The sequence below is a fragment of the Crinia signifera genome, chromosome 2, assembly GCF_055691185.1.
Source record: "Crinia signifera chromosome 2, ASM5569118v1, whole genome shotgun sequence".
Classification (NCBI taxonomy): domain Eukaryota; kingdom Metazoa; phylum Chordata; class Amphibia; order Anura; family Myobatrachidae; genus Crinia; species Crinia signifera.
In genome coordinates, this window is record NC_139218.1 from 232,909,733 (window position 1) to 232,926,039 (window position 16,307).

Consider the following 16,307-nt stretch of genomic DNA (forward strand, 5'->3'; position numbering starts at 1 on the left):
GTCCATTAGAGAGTGATTGTGCCTTTCCGAGTGAATCAGAATAAACCCCATTATGTAGGGCTCTTTTTTTCAATCGTGAGGGCACATTTTAGATTACAAATTTAACATTATGCCCAAATCCAAAATGGCTGCGGGAGGGCTGCTGCGCATGCACAACAGCGCACAGCACCTCCCATGGGCCTCCTGTTCCCCCTCCGCTCAGCATCTGCAGCCACGGTCAGAAAGCAGGAGGTGAGGGGAGAGCACTCAATATATACACACCCCCATCCTGCATTACATACACCATGAGCCCCCCCGCATTACATACACCGCGAGCCCCCCATTACATACACCGCCACCCCCCCAATTACATACAAGAACATGCCTTAAAATACATAGTTTATTACAATACTTTTTATCCTATGCCATTACCTTATTTTTTGTTTAAAAAAATTGTGTTAATTTCAGACACAATGTACTTTGTTATATTTTGAAGGACATTGTTGCTTTGTATTTAACGTATTTCTTGTACATTGAGAAATGTTTATTATCTACTTTTGAAAAGACTGTCTCAATAAAATGTATATGATAAAAAAATTAACATTAGAAACAAAAAACATGCACTAGGATTAGGCCAATTAAACATTGTCATACTCTGCTATGCCCATTACATATTGTCTTAATGACAATTACACATTATGGCACACACACTGTAATGACTCTTACACATTATACTAGTGTTCATTCTAGCACTCGCCATCTTTGAAAACCCATGCAGTTCCTCTTCCCTACCTGGGGTGTCGCTGTCTGCTGTAGTGCTTTTAGCACAGTGTGGTCTGTATATCAGCACTGATATGCAAACCAGACTTGTGCTAGAAACACCACAGCAGACAGCGACATCCCAGGCAGGGAAGAGAAACTGCATAGGTTTTCAAAGTTGGCGGTGCTAGAATGAACACTATTATACCACATACCATAATGCCCATTACACATGATGGCACACTGAAAGTTCTCCGTGGCATGTCGGTGGGGGCAGTGTAAGGGTGCAAAATGCTGCACACAAAAGGGGCAGGGTCCATTTTGAGGTTTTAATGTGGGCAGGGTGTGGCACCCTGCAAAAGAAGCTTAGAGGTATTGTAACCCTATTATGTCCAAAATTGTAGCTTACACTATGCCCACAGTTATTACTTTGCCTGTTCTCCTGGGTATTTCCTGCATGGTTCTGTAAACATGCATAGCAGCCAGGAAGTGATATTGATGGTGGAGTCTGGTAGTGGACTATACTATACTACACAGTACAGTGAAGAAACTTCAAATAAACTACAGATTAGTGGCTAGCGACTGCACTAGGTCTATTAATTGAAACCATCGTAATCGGGGCCGGACTGGCCATCTGGCACTTATGGCAAATGCCAGAGGGGCCGATGGCCAGGTGGGCCAAATCCCCTCTCTCCTGCAAGCAGGGAGAGGCAGTACATGCATGTGCGGCACATGCATGCACACTTGCCATAAAGCTCGGGCGTGTGCACAAATGCCAGGACCAATTCGGCAACCCAGTCCATTACTGATCATAATGCATGTTTTAAAGTCTAGAACAGTAGTTCTCAAACTGGGTCCTGACCCAAAAGTGGGTCCCCACTTTTTCAGCATGGGGTCGCCATCAGGCTGATAACTTTTCTAATCTCAGGCAGTGATTCAAGGAGTCTGAAAAATCTGATGAATTGTCTGTTACTTCAGACTTCTCCCCATCATTTTGTGCCTCCACAATGCTGCCATGTATGTGCTGTCTGCTGACTACACATGATATGATGATCTTCTGTAGCAACTTTCTGGGGTCCGGTAATTATTTTTATTGTCTGATGGGGTCCCAGAGCAAAACAGTTTGAGGACCTCTGGTTTAGAATGCCTACAAACCAGGGGTGACAGTCGTGCTGTAGAACTGTTCTTGCAGCTAGCTGTAAGTTTCCAAACCACTCCAGCATTATGATACATGGTGTGGATGTGTTTGTCATCTCAATGTGTCAACATTGTAATGGTTTCACACTTCAGCAACATTCTGTATACACTCTTCCAATAAATATATTTGAAGAAGCTATTTACTTTCCGTTTTCATGTGGTGTTTGACCTGGAGTGTGTACATTTGTGTTTTGCTAATATCATGTCAGTGGGTGTTGCGTTTGCTTCTTTTTGTGTAATCTATCTTTGGATTTTGCCTAGACTGTAGGTCAGTGTGTATTTAATGCTGCTTTCCCACTGCAGAGCCGGTTAAAGTACCAGTATTTTTAAACAGTATTTAAAACGGTATTAGCATTCACATTGCACTAGATTACCGTTTTAAATACCGTTTAAGTGCTATTCACATTGCAGTGAACCGTTTAAAAAAAGAGTGTCTGTTTTTCATAACCCCCCCCTCCCCTGGTACCTTTCCTGGACCCCCCCTCCCTCCCCTGGTACCTACCCTGCACCCACCCCCTCCCCTGGCACTTACCTGCATGGGGGATCCGGGCAGCAGGGTCTGGCATGGGCACAGCACTTCAGGTCCCTCCCTGTGGCTGATGGATGCAGGGCAGTGGGGAGGCAGCGGGTTGGGGTCTATTTTGGATCCGGCCAGTCCCTGGGGCTGATGGTAACTAGTAGTTCCGGTATTTCAACTCTGGCGCTTTCCCACTGCAGCCTTAAACGGTAAATTGTGGGGGAAAAACGGCAATTTACCGTTTAAGTGCTGCAGTGGGAAAGGGGCGTAAGAATTGTGTATACTTCAGCAATCGTCCACGTTGTTGTTTTGATAAGTATGGGCCAGGTGTATGAAGCTTCAAAAATAAAGTGGAGAGTGATAGACAACCAGCCCGTGTTATTTTTCGAGCCCAGCCTGTGAAATGACAGTTAAGATCCAATTGGATGGCTGTTTATCACTCTCCATTTTAGCACTTTGAAGTTCGTACATCTGGCCCTATGTGATATGCATATCGTTGTAACAACATTTATTGCAATTTACAATTATTTAGTCTTCATATGTGGAAGCATATGCATCAGATGTTCGTTTCAAATGGGAAATTCGATTAAATGACTAAAAATGTCCCTTACGTAAAACTGTAAAGGGAAAAAAAAAAGTTTCATTCTAGCTCTTTTTCATAGGTTTATATACAAACAATAACCCAGGTGGGGTGCGTTCTGAAATGGCAAACATTGGGTGCCCCCTAGTGGCTGGCTGTGCTAAAACATTTGAATTAGGCACAATGTGTTCTATAGTTACAGCTATGGCTTAACTTTGTCTGTACACATACTACCCATAGAGCACGGCATATTGCTTCATATTGAATTCATATTTAGCACCTTACTAAATGAAGCAGATCAATTTTGCTGCATAACCAGGACGGTCCCAAAGAGTCTGGGGTTGGTTCTGCTTGTGTGTGTGTGTGTGCTCCCTTATTTTTTTTATTATCTATCTATCTATCTATCTATCTATCTATCTATCTATCTATCTATATTATACATTTGTGAAGAAGTAGGCACTCGCCAGCATTGAGAGTGCAAAAGCAAAGACTTTTATTTCAGGAGCTCATCAGGACATCAGTAATGGTCGACATTTCGGCCCTCACAGGGGCCTTTGTCAAGACATCAACATGGATACATCAGCAAGCAGAGTATACAGCTAGCATGCTTACCAGCTATTTATGGCTTGTATCTTAATTAGTTAACACCGCCCCCTCACCTGTGGGATCTGGACAGGAAGTGCTTTAAAACACTATAGATAGTGTCCCTACACTTACCATACTCTCATAGACCTCACTCTAGTTGGCGCATTTATACGTGCCTATTTCATTATGAAACACTCTAAAACTACCTTACATCGCAGCAACAGCCGCGACCAGAAGTGTGATGCGTTCCATAGCCGTGGAACGCATCCCGGAACTGGAAGTAGTCATCAGCAGTGCTCAATAGAGCACTGCTGATTACACTACTTGCGGTGATCAGAGCATTGCTAGCGCCGCCCACTGCTTCGGCCTCTCTTACCCACACAATCAGTGAGCTATCATTACTGCTAATAGTGCATGCAGCCTAATACCCCTTTTACACCAACGAAAAACCCAGGTCGGACCCAGGTCAGTGTTGGTGTAAATGGGACCAACCCAGGTCCATTGACACTGGTCTCCTACCCAGGTCCTGACCAGGGTTGAACACTGGTCGGACCTGGGTCATGAGCGGTGTAAATGGTCCCAACCCAGGTCGGGACATCTGGGTAGTGCTGAAAGGATACCAGAAGCATGGGACGCCTTTCCGTAAGTCAGTACCATGCGTTCCACAGTGCATTGCAGCAGCAGAAGACAGCAACCCATGCGGACAGTGCACACAGGCTGCTACCTGGCACTCCACAGTTGGACCTGCCACAACCCTCTCTGGCACTAGGATGCAGCGCTGTCAGGCAGTAGTGGGACCAAGAGCTTAAAGGAGGAGGGTGCGTGATGTGCCTCCCACTCCAGTGACTCAATTTTTTAAGGGATATATACTCTACCTACAGAAATCATTTATGTTTGTTTTGGAGGGGCTGGGGGGAGGGGTATGGATTGTATGGTCGACCTAAAGATTGTCGACAATCATAAGGTCGACATACTGCAAGGTCGACAGGTGTCTAGGTCGACATGGGATAAGATCGACAGGTCATCATGTCGACACAAGCATTAGGTCGACATGGTCTAGGTCGACAGTCAAAAGGTCAACATGGGGTTTTTCACTGTGTTTTTTTTTTTTACCTGAATGTCAACATAGTCAACATGGACACAGTTTTAAGTGTCCATGCACTCGGCACACTATTTTATTCTCCCACAATGTCCCAGTGCAGTGATGGCTAACCTTGACACTCCAGCTGTTGTTGAACTACACATCCCAGCATGCCCTGCATCAGTTTTAGCATGGCCAAATAGTAAAACTGTAGCAGGGCATGCTGGGATGTGTAGTTCAATAACAGCTGCAGTGTCAAGGTTAGCCATCACTACCCTAGTGGATATTAGGGCATGAAATACCGCCTGTCGGTATATGTCGGCTCATTAAACAGTGAAAAATCCTATGCCGACCTAATGCTTGTGTCGACCTAATGACCTGTTGACCTGGTCCCATGTGGACCTTGCAGTGTGTCGACCTAGTGGTGTTGACCTAATGACTGTCGACCATCTTTAGGTCGACCAACTGACTGCTGCATCACTGAATATAACTTTCTGACAAAATATTTTGCTAAATAAACCAACCAACATTTTTCAATGCTAACTTTTCATGTCTTTTAATTTTTATTTAAATCACTGAGGGAAGGTTGGCTGACAGTTTATCAGTCCTAAAATTGACATTTTTGATGTCATCCATAGGGAAAAGCAGGGCTGACCCAGGTTCAGTGTAAATGGTGCAGACCCAGGTCCGACCCAGGTTGAAGTGCTGTGTAAATGGGGTATGAAGCAGGGTCCGACCCTGGAAACTTCTGTGTTCAAAGACCAGGGTCTTACCAGGGATTTTGGTGTAAAAGGGGTATAAGCTGACATGCACCGACAGGAAGCGCAGCTGTGTTCAGAGAATAATCAGAATTACAATTTATTCTTCAAGAATATGAAAAATGTATTTTAAAAAGACAATTGTATACATGAAATTAATAAAAAAAGACTCATAATATGAGAGAAGTGCACTTCTTGAATAAAACACAAGACCAACTAGACAAACAACATTTAACATGAACAATGCTTGGCATATGTAAAGAAAGGCTCAGATCTCAAACTTTTAGACATAATTGGCAAGGCACATGTTGTATAGTTACCAGACGGACTAGCCTTTGCTTCTCACATGTATGGCTGAACCTTGAATGACCCTGTTGCCATTTCACCAGTTGCCTTCATTAAACCTCTTATGGTAGGAACTACAAAACCTTAACACGGGCTCTCAAAACCGATGTCTTCGTTAAATCTAATTATTTCTCATCCTAACCCTTGTGGTGCCATATAAATAAACGATAATACTGTACTAACCACTGCTTATTATTATCGTTTATTTATATGGCGCCACAAGGTTCCGCAGCACCTGACAATACACAGATGAGCAAACAACAATACAAGATTGTAATTTCCAGTACAAATGCAAATTAGGACAAGTACATGGTAAATTAAAGACAGTTGCAACAGTGGACACTGATGCAATTATAACAGTGGCAGATATATATTCTAAGAAAAGCACATGAGGAGAGAGCCCTGCTCGTTAGAGCTTACATTCTAGAGGTAAGGGGCAGACAAACTGGGGTGACACAGCTAGTATAGAAGTGAACATAAACATAGGGTTAGTATGAGAAATGGTTAGATTTAATGAAGAAGTGGGTCTTCAATGCCCGTTTAAAGTTTTGTAGGGAGGTGGCAAGTCTGATAGGGAGGGGTAGAGAATTCCAGAGATGCGGAGTACAACGGCCAAAGTCCTGGAGGCGGGAATGGGAGGAAGTAACCAGTTTGCAGGAGAGGCGATGTGCATTTGTGGAGTGGAGCAGGCGGGTGGGAGTGTAAAGAGAGACCAGGTCAGATATGTAGGTGGGAGAAGAATGGGTGATGCAGAGGCAGAACTCTGGGAGGCAATGGAGTCATCTGCCGCCGGGCTCCTGCTCTCAAGGGGGCACCTCTCCACCACTGCCAGTTTCAATCCATTAATTGAAGGCCATGTGTGTGTGTGGCCGCACGCTGAGTTCAATATATGGGTGCTGCATACATAATAAAATTTGTGTGTGTGGCCGCACGCTGAGTTCAATATATGGGTGCTGCATACATAATAAAATTGTATAGTTGTCCTGTGTACTCCACAGAAAGAGAGATCAGCACACCACCTGATTTCCAAGAAGTTTAGTGGCAAAACATCATCCATCAAAAAATAACATCACAAATTCACTTATTACTTATCTTGTTGCAGGGTTAATGGGACTTGTTGACTCAGGTGGTGTGCTGATCTTTCTGTGGAGTTACACAGGACAACTATATATATGTATATATAACAGTATATTTGTACATATGCCCTAAAATTAACCTCAACCCCGTGATATACTTTGCTCCTGTTTAGAAATATTTAACAGAAAGATACACATTTACCCAAGTTTAAGCTTCAATATGAAGTTGAACTTTGTTGGAGCACATAGACCTGTCAGTTGTTGTTGTTACACATACAAAGAGGTATATTTAAAGTACTACATTAAAGCTTATTTATACCCCTTTTAGACATACTACCTGGGATTTTGGCCAGGTTTACCCGGGATTTTCAACCCAGGTCACTCCCGGGATTTTAGTAACAGACCCCCTTTCACACTACACCTCAGACCCGGGAAAAACCCGGGTATACCCCTTTCACACATAAGCCAGGCTTTTCAAGCATTTCAGTGTTTCATCATTAAAATGAGACACTTTGCTGGCTCACAAGATTGACATCATGCAAAGGTGGGGGCTGACTACAAAAGGGCCTATGGGGAGTTCCCACAATACATTGCTGTTATGGCTGCTGAGAACATATGGAGAGTTTGTATGCTCTTGTGGATTTGCTGTGTTTTGCAGGCTGTGAAGCTTGGATTAAGCTACACATGCTGTTCATTGTTGCACAGTGTGAGATGCAGAGAAGGAGGTATAATTTTTTGGTGGAGAGGGAGGCCAATCGCCGGCATTACTTACGCCGGAGGAGAACTTTGATCATGTCCAGCATCGCATCCATACTGCGTGTGACTGGTGCGTCAGCTCGTACACTGTGGGCTAGAGATCAGCAACATTGGCAGGTTTTCTGGGCTACGGTGGAGGCATTTGAGGATAATCAATGGCTGGCACATTTTAGGATGTTGCATGGAACCTTAAATTATCTTTTGGAACTCCTCTCCCCGGCACTTACCAGGCAAACAACACGTTGGAGACAGCCTATTTCCCCCAGCAGGAGACTGGCAATTGTCTTGTGGTGGTATGCTACCCCTGGCGAGTACCGCACAATAGCCTGTTTGTTTGGTGTAGGCATCTCCACGGTGTGTGTGTTGGTGCAGGAAGTGACAAAGGCAATCCTGGATTCCTTATATCACCGTTTCATTTCCCTACCCCAGGGACAGAGACTGGATGAGACTGTGGCTGGGTTCCTGTGTCGCGGATATCCGCAGTGTGCAGGTGCCATTGATGGCACCCACATACCCATAATTGCTCACACAGACAGCGCAGCGGACTACTACAACCGCAAGGGGTGGCATTCCATCATTCTACAAGCAGTAGTGGACCATAAATATTGGTAAGTACCTTTGTAAGTTTGGAGGGGGACAATTGCTGTTGTGGAACTACACATCTCAGCATGCCCTTTCACAGGTTTTGCATTCTCTAGGAGCAAAACTGTTGCAGGGCATCCTGTGACTTGTAGTGTCACAGCAGCTGCAGAGCCTAGAGGTTGTTGTACACTTGTGTATTGTATTTCCAACAATTTATTGTTTTACCGATGTGTTCATTGGCTGGCCAGGACGTTCTCATGATGCCCGTGTTCTGGCCAATTCGGACATCTACAAGATAGCGGAGGAGAGGAACAATGGCAGGCTATTCCCTGAAGAGGTAAATTTATGCTTGTGTCCCCTATAATATATATGCCCATAGAAAGTCTGTATCATAATTCCCAAGTTTACACGTTACACTGCTGTATATTGATACTGTTTTTTCTTTGCAGAAGTCAAAGTTTGTGGAGGGGGTGGAGGTACCAATCCACATCATTGGTGATGCTGCTTATCCGCTAAGAAGGTGGCTAATGAAAGGTTATACCCAGCATCTTAGGTTGACACCGGAGCAGATGCACTACACCCATACCCTCAGTTCTGCCAGGATGGTGGTGGAGAACGCCTTTGGCCGGCTCAAGGGACGTTGGTGCTGTTTGCTGAAGCGCAATGACATTCACATTACCCTTGTTCCTGATGTTGTGGCAGCATGCTGTATCTTGCATAACATATGTGAGATACAGAAAGAACACTATTTGCCAGAGTGGGATGTGCAAGATGATCAGGTTGGCTGTGAAATTGTTCCTGCCCCCCCACATCCCCCTGAGACCCAAAGTGGTGTGAATCCCGCAGAAGTAATACGTGCCACTATAACAAATAATCTGGATGCCATGTTGCAGTAATTAATAAATCATAAGTCTGTTGCTTAAACCATCAATTTTTATGTTAAATGCATTTCTTTCATGCATTAAATGTTTGATAGCATGTGTAACAATGCCTGCATAAGGAGTTGCAAAAAATCAAGTACGTTTATAACACAGGTCATGTTTGAAATGTCTTGTAAACTATTCTCACAAACAGACAATACAAAAATACGCTTTTTTTATTTATATGGTCAAATTACAACTTGCATGGGTAGTATTCAATGCGGCCGGTGAGGGGGTTAAACAGCGAGGATTGCAGAAATCCTGCGATCCTTGCTGTTTAACCCCCTCACCAGCTGCAGAAAACCTGCTGTATTTACCCGCGAGTGTCGCTGCTTCTGGAGCCCCATACGCCAATTCCCTCTCGCTCCAAAAATGGACCGAGGGGCAATTGGCGTATGAGAGGGTGAGTTGAATACTGACAGGGCGAGTGGTGTCAGCGAGCAGGAAGCCCACTGAGCTTCATCACAACCATAAAAGCACACATTGAAAAATTTTCAAAAGTAACAAACAAGCATTTTAAAATAAATAATTGCCACCTATACCTTAGGCGTGGCCAAACAAATAATTATAAAATAATAATAAAATCAGGACGTATATTATGTCCAAACAAAGTTTCAGTGAACATTTCAAGCAACATGGAATACACTGTAGAAAAAATATGGGGGAGGTATATCTACCCCAATGTACTCTCTAACCTCTACATATTACGGTAAATTCTGAACTCCGTGTTACTGTTTGGAGAAGGGGAATGTTGCCCATTCCAGCCACTTTCACCAAATGCAGGTGTAGATTGTGCTGGAGAATTGGGTACAAATGAGGGTGGAGAGTGCACCTGTTGCACATACTGAGAAGCATGGGCAAATGATGGCGGTGACTGTGGTTGGTGACTATATACGTTTGGGGGTGGCAACGTTGCTGTGGGTGGTGACCAGGATTGGGACAGTAATTGTCGTAGAAAATCACGATTTTCTCGACAAAGGTTTGCCTGATCCTGAATCTCCCTGTCATGCATTGCTGCCATTTGGGTTAGTAAATTTTTCTGCAGTTCGCGTTCACTATCCATGAAGCGCTGCAGTCTGACATCTTCTTGACGTTGCCACGCAGAATCCAGGTCCCGCAGTTGCTCACCGAGGATGGTAGTCATGGCTCTTGTGGTAATCTCTATTTTGGTCCTCTTCTTTTTCCTCGATGGGACATTATAGACTGTGTGCAAAAAAAGTTGTTAGAACGGTGTGCCAGTAAACAGTCATAATACTTTATCTAGCTGACATGTCGGCAAAGGTGGACACTACTATATCTAGCTGTTATGTCGGCAAAGATAGACACTACTATATCTAGCTGTTATGTCGGCAAAGGTGGACACTACTATATCTAGCTGTCATGTCGGCAAAGGTGGACACTACTATATCTAGCTGTCATGTCGGCAAAGGTAGACACTACTATATCTAGCTGTTATGTCGGCAAAGGTGGACACTACTACAGGTTGAGTATCCCGTATCCGAGTATCCGTTATCCGAATTATTCCGAAAACCATACATTCCAGAAAGTGAAAAAAAAAATTTTGGGGGGTAAAAACTCACTGGGGACATTTGTAACAGCACTACTCGTGACATGATATGTAACTGGCACTATATATGTTCAAGAAAATGATTGCTTGGCATTCAAATTCAATATCTGAGATAGTACACACATTGTTTCATGTTTTGAAACCTTGTTTTTTGAACAAATAAAATATATTTGTGTGTATTTTATGTGGTAATAAAATATATTTGTGTGTATTTTATGTGTTTATACAGCATACATGCAAGATACTTCAAAATACATAATTGAAATATTAAAATATTCCGAAATACGGAATAATCCGTTATCCAAAATTCTCCTGGTCCCAAGCATTTTGGATACGGGATACTCAACCTGTATATCTAGCTGTCATGTCGGCAAAGGTAAACACTACTATATCTAGCTGTTATGTCGGCAAAGGTAGACACTACTATATTTAGCTGTCATGTCGGCAAAGGTGGACACTACTATATCTATCTGTCATGTCGGCAAAGGTAGACACTACTATATCTAGCTGTAGTGTCGGCAAAGGTGGACACTACTATATCTAGCTGTCATGTCTATAATCAAGGGGTACTTACTGTTATCGCGCAGTGTCGGCATGCCTCCCTGGGTCTCCAATTGGGTCTCTCCACCCTGTCTCGGTTGTGCTGCTGTCACATCGGATGTGCTGTCTGACTTGTCCGATTCTACAACGATGGTATCGTCATCATCATCATCATCATCATCAAATAGAAGTTGCGATGGCGGCGGGCTCTGCGGACTGCACTCCATTGTCGCTGCTGGCGTCTGTGCCGGAGACGAGGCATTACTTGATGACGACAAGGCAACAGGGTTGCATAGTGCTGTATGGCCAAAAACAACATTGCAAAGGTCGTACAAGGGCCACTCTGTGCGTTCAGCCCCACTGCGATTGCGATTCTGGTCATTGACCTTTAGGTACTGCTTTTTCAGGGACTTAAGCTTGTTCAATAGCTGCTGCTGTGTCTTCCTCACACCTCTGCTAGCAAGGACCTTTGCAATATTTCCATAAACTATGGCATCCTTCACAGTGCCTGTGATTTGAGATTTGATCTCCTCTTCTCCACGGACATGTAAAAGCTCCCTGACCTCCTCATCCTTCCAATGCTGTGCCATAGCACCTGTCTTCCCACAGGAGTCTGCATCCTGTTGCTGGAAAGGGAGCACAGGAGCAACATGCAGCCACTGCCTCTGCTTGCTCCGCCGCACGTGTGCCTGAGGCGTCTTCCGCGGCTGCAGCTGATGACCTCATCAGAAGACGCCCGGGCAGCAAAAAAAAAAGCGTTGTCACATTAGTCAAACTGAAAAACCCAGGTAAACCCATTCAGACATAAGCCGGGTATTATACCCAGGAGTTAAATACCGGGAAAAACCTTAGTCAATTGCAGGTGCTCAGTATCCGGGAGTGAAATCCCAGGTATACCCTTTCAGACATACGCTAGTCCCGGGTTTGGGCACGTTCATGTGAAAAAACCCGGGATTTTCGCGTATGTCTGAAAGGGGTATTAGAAAGTTCTGTGGCTACAGTATGTGTAGTTACCAAGTAAACCTATCAGTGTTCTATATCTAAAGTGTTTTCCAACCGTTCAAATACAAAGAGAAGGGGTAAACCATACCTCCCAACTGTCCCGATAACCGCGGGAACGTCCCAGTTTTTGGAGACGTTCCCACGTCCCTCCCGCCACCGGCAGTGTCCCGCGGCGGGGGGCGCAGTTGGGAGTCCCCGTTAGTTGCTGCCGAGCGAAAATATAGGTGCACAGCGTCCATCCCCCGCATCCAGAGAGGCTGGGGGCTTGGCTAGAGGCTCGCAGAGCCTCAGGGCCATGCCCCCACAGCGTAAAACAGGCGCGTGGCCTCTTAGGGCTACGTGGTTATAGGCCACGCCCCTCCCGCGGCAAGTCATGTCCTCTTCAGCGCGCGCAAGTGTCCCTCCTCGGACCAACTGAAAGTTGGGAGGTATGGGTAAAGTGTGTATTCACAACTGCTTATCCTACAAAACCTAGTACAGGGTACATCAGAGGTTCCCAAACTGTGTGGGGGTTGGGGGGGCTCCCGGTCCTATTCACTGCACACCATATTGAATCAACCCCACTGAGAACCGTAAAACACATCTCTCCTTCACATCTAAATATTGGTATGCTTTAGTCATTATTTTGAGCTGCATGTCATTGAGAATTTTAGGCATACATCTTGCATGTGCTGGGACATAAACATAATTTATTCTGTATAGTTAATTCATAGCCCACATTACAGAAGTTCGTGATTGATCTCATTCAAACCCAAATCTCTGGGCATTGACTCTGATACCACACTGGTCATATGGGTCAATTGCTTCCGGAGATATTGCGGGTAAACTGATTTTTTTTATTTCTGAAATGTAAGTTCGTGGCTGTTCCTGTTTCGAGGGCAGATTTCTCTGGAACCAAACGGTGTAGTTTCACAGGACCGAAATCAATCTAAGGCCACTTAAAAGTTCTTCAATATGACCCAAGTAAATGGATCAGTTGGTTCCAGAGATATAGCTGGTTAAAATATATTACTGGTTTAAGGGGGGGGGGGGGGGGGGGGTTCTTTCGCCCTCACACCAGAAAATGGAGGGATTAGGCTGGTATAAAAGGGGCCAATCCAGCAATGTCCCTCCATGATCCTGGTCATTCGGTGAAAAAACTGTAACTGCACATGTTAAGTGTGGTAGTTATTGGTTCTCCCAATGTATTCATACAGTTTTTTCTGTGTTGAATGACAGGGGTGCTATGAGCTCCTGTCTTTATCGGTGCTCCTGTCTGCAAAATAGGGCAAGCAGATGGTTATACAGCCATTGGGTCACCAGCATGATGGTCGGCAAGCAGGAAGGTCGACATGGGTTAGGTTTTTTGAGCCAAAATGTGCCGACTGGCGGTATTTCATGCCCAACCATCCACTAGGGCATGGTGGGAGAATAAAATAGTGTGCAGAGCGTAGGGAGGCACCACGCCTGAAGCATGGCGAGCGCAGCAGTGCTATGTTTTAGAGTTTGTTGACTTTCAAGGTTGACCTTACCCATGTCGACCTAATGACCATGTCACCCTTACCCATGTCGACCTAGTGACCCTGTCGACCTAAAGTCATGTTGATATGCCAATATCCATTAATGATCCCAGAGGTAACATACAGTGTATAGTGTGTATGGGTCATTACACTCTCCCTCTTAGGCAAAGTAGCTAATAATACATTCTGCCTTCATGCTTAAGGCCCATACACACTGGGCGACTATGCCCAGCGTGTATGGACAGCGATGATGACAATCACCACTGCGGGGAAAAGCCACTCAGTGCATACACACAGAGCAGCTTTCCCCCTGCCTGGCGCAGACAGAGGGGAGAGGACGGCTTTGCAGAGCTATGCAAAGCCATCCTCAAAGCTGCTCATCTGCTGGTATTATCAGCATATGAGCGGCTTTCCCGGCGATGTTGCGGGAGCGTGCAGCAGCGCTCACCGCTGGGGCATACACACTGGGTGGCTTTGAGCTGAAAGCCGCTCAAACAGGCTGTTTTGAGTGGCGTTCAGCTCAATGTCGCCTAGTGTGTATAGGCCTTTAAAGGGACTAAACAGATCATGACAAATAACGTCAGCATAGGCCGTTAATACATCTTCCCTATAGTGACAGATATTCTGAGAGAAAACCTAGATTTATATTCCTGTAAATGAAACAAATCTGTAATCTGGCAATTGTATAGAGTTATGGTGACATTATTTTTACAAGGACAATGCTGCTTGGCTTCTTCTCTTCTCACTGGGTTAGTCATGTTTTGTTAATATTTCCAACCATGTTCTATCCCCACAGCGTTCTTCCTGCACAGTAGTTGCTGTGTGGAAGATTTCCTTTTATGGATACTGATATGTGCCAAACTGATTCCCTCCTGTGCAGGAGCTGACACACAGCTCTGTCCTGTAGAGGGCAGATCAGTCTAACAAACGGCTGATCCTTCTACTTCCATATTCATCGCTATTCAGCTCCTGACTTTTGGTTTGAGTCTCTGCTGCAACCCTAAGCGTGGCGAGCGCAGAGGTACGCGTCCTACGACCTTTTTTATACCCCCACTATGAAGTTGATTTTAGATAGTGTGGCGAGCGCACGCATATTACTTAACATGTATTCCGCGTCCCCTCGAGGAGCTCGTTGCGCTCGCCACGCTTCGGGCTCGCCACACTATCTAAAATCAACTCTGCGCCGACGTGGATAGTGGGGGTATGAAAAGGTCGGAGGGCGCGTACCGCCTCCCCGCACGGTACGCGTGCTTATACAATTAATAATCGGGTGCCATCGCGTAACATCACATTGCATACCATTGTAAGGCTAATCAGAATCAGAATCATCTTTATTGGCCAGGTATACTTGCGTATGCTTGGAATTTTTTGTGGTAACAGTGCAGCATCAATCAGGGAACACAAAGGGGGTGGGAAGAGAGGCATAAACATACATCACATACATTTCACATGTATCTAGAAAAGTTCGAGTTAGTATTTGGTATGTTCAATACGGTTTAGTTGGTGGACAGCTATTGGGAAGAAGCCTTTTGTAGTTTTTGTCGTCTTTGCTGGGATGGACCTAAAACGTCTGCCTGACGGAAGGGGTTCAAACAGGTTGTGGCCAGGATGTAGCTTGTCCGCCAAGATCTTTCCTGCACGCTTATTGACCCTGGCTAGGTATAGTTCTTGGACAGTGGGGAGCTCAGCCCCAATGATCTTTTCTGCCATCCTCACCACTCTTTGCAACTTTCGTCTGTCATTCTCGTTTGCTCCTCCGAACCAGATTGTAATCGAGGAGCAAAGGACAGACTCTACTATGGCAGTGTAGAAGATGAGCAGCAGCTCCTGCGGGATGTTGAATTTCTTGAGTTGCCTCAGGAAGAACAACCGCTGGTTGTCTTATGGTATGCGATGCGATGGGCGCCGTGCTAGGAAACAAGTACCGTTTCTTATATAGCGCAACAAATTCCATTGCACTTTACAAAAGGAAATAGTGATTAAACAAAGTGGGTAGTAGCAAACCTACATGGAGGCAGGATAGCCCTTCTTGAAATGCAACTTGTAGAAGATAGTAAAAAGTCAATGAGGGAATTCAATTGTTTGTGTCTGATCTCTTAGCCAATACTCAGTTGTTGTCTGATCTCTTAGCCAATACTCAGTTGTTGTGGGTTTTTTTTTGTCCTGATCAGACAGGCCAGGTCTAGCAGCGTAGAACAGCTAAACTCAAGCTGAAATGTCTCTCCTCGTGGCCGTGCACCCAAATGGAGCACCAATTGAATTGCTGTGTTGGGTGCTATCTACTGGTGGCTGTGCTGACAAACCATTAAATTCCTTACACTGATTATTAAGGGTTAATATAAAGCCTGCACAGTAGCTGGACGCAGTTATGCCCACATTGTGTACATGGAATTACACGTGGATGGCACCCAAATACTGAGTTGTACTGAGCCCTTTTTTTTCTTGTCACATTCCAACTTCAATATCAAAAAATGTCAGTTTAACCAAAATATCCAAAACTAGTGTTTTTCATTTTACTTTATTTTAAGAAAAATACAAGCAAATACGTGCATATCTATCAAATG

At 44.7% G+C, this 16,307-nt stretch overlaps 2 protein-coding genes and 1 long non-coding RNA gene across 3 annotated transcripts in view; 2 read left to right on the forward strand and 1 right to left on the reverse strand.

Annotated features, from left to right (window-relative positions):
- The window catches only part of LIMS1 (LIM zinc finger domain containing 1), a 110,411-nt gene that overhangs the window by 20,390 nt on the left and 73,714 nt on the right, over nt 1–16,307 (forward strand). The window lies entirely within an intron of this gene.
- LOC146060617 (uncharacterized) lies at nt 8,256–9,146 on the forward strand. Its single transcript, XR_014470453.1, has 2 exons — nt 8,256–8,552; nt 8,665–9,146. It is a non-coding gene; the product is annotated as an uncharacterized LOC146060617 (long non-coding RNA).
- LOC146060616 (uncharacterized) lies at nt 9,197–11,865 on the reverse strand. Its single transcript, XM_083174015.1, has 2 exons — nt 11,277–11,865; nt 9,197–10,338 (listed from the first exon to the last, which is right to left on the reverse strand). The coding sequence occupies exons 1-2, from the start codon at nt 11,830–11,832 to the stop codon at nt 9,833–9,835; spliced, it is 1,062 nt and encodes a 353-aa protein (XP_083030141.1). The 5' UTR covers nt 11,833–11,865; the 3' UTR covers nt 9,197–9,832.

What these genes read in the sequence shown, in the direction of transcription:
- LOC146060616 (XM_083174015.1), bottom strand. Translation starts at nt 11,832, where the DNA reads ATGGCACAGCATTGGAAGGATGAGGAGGTCAGGGAGCTTTTACATGTC. An exon ending in GCCGACACTGCGCGATAACA is followed by an intron (nt 10,339 to 11,276) that starts GTAAGTACCCCT and finishes TTTTGCACACAG; the next exon opens with TCTATAATGTCCCATCGAGG.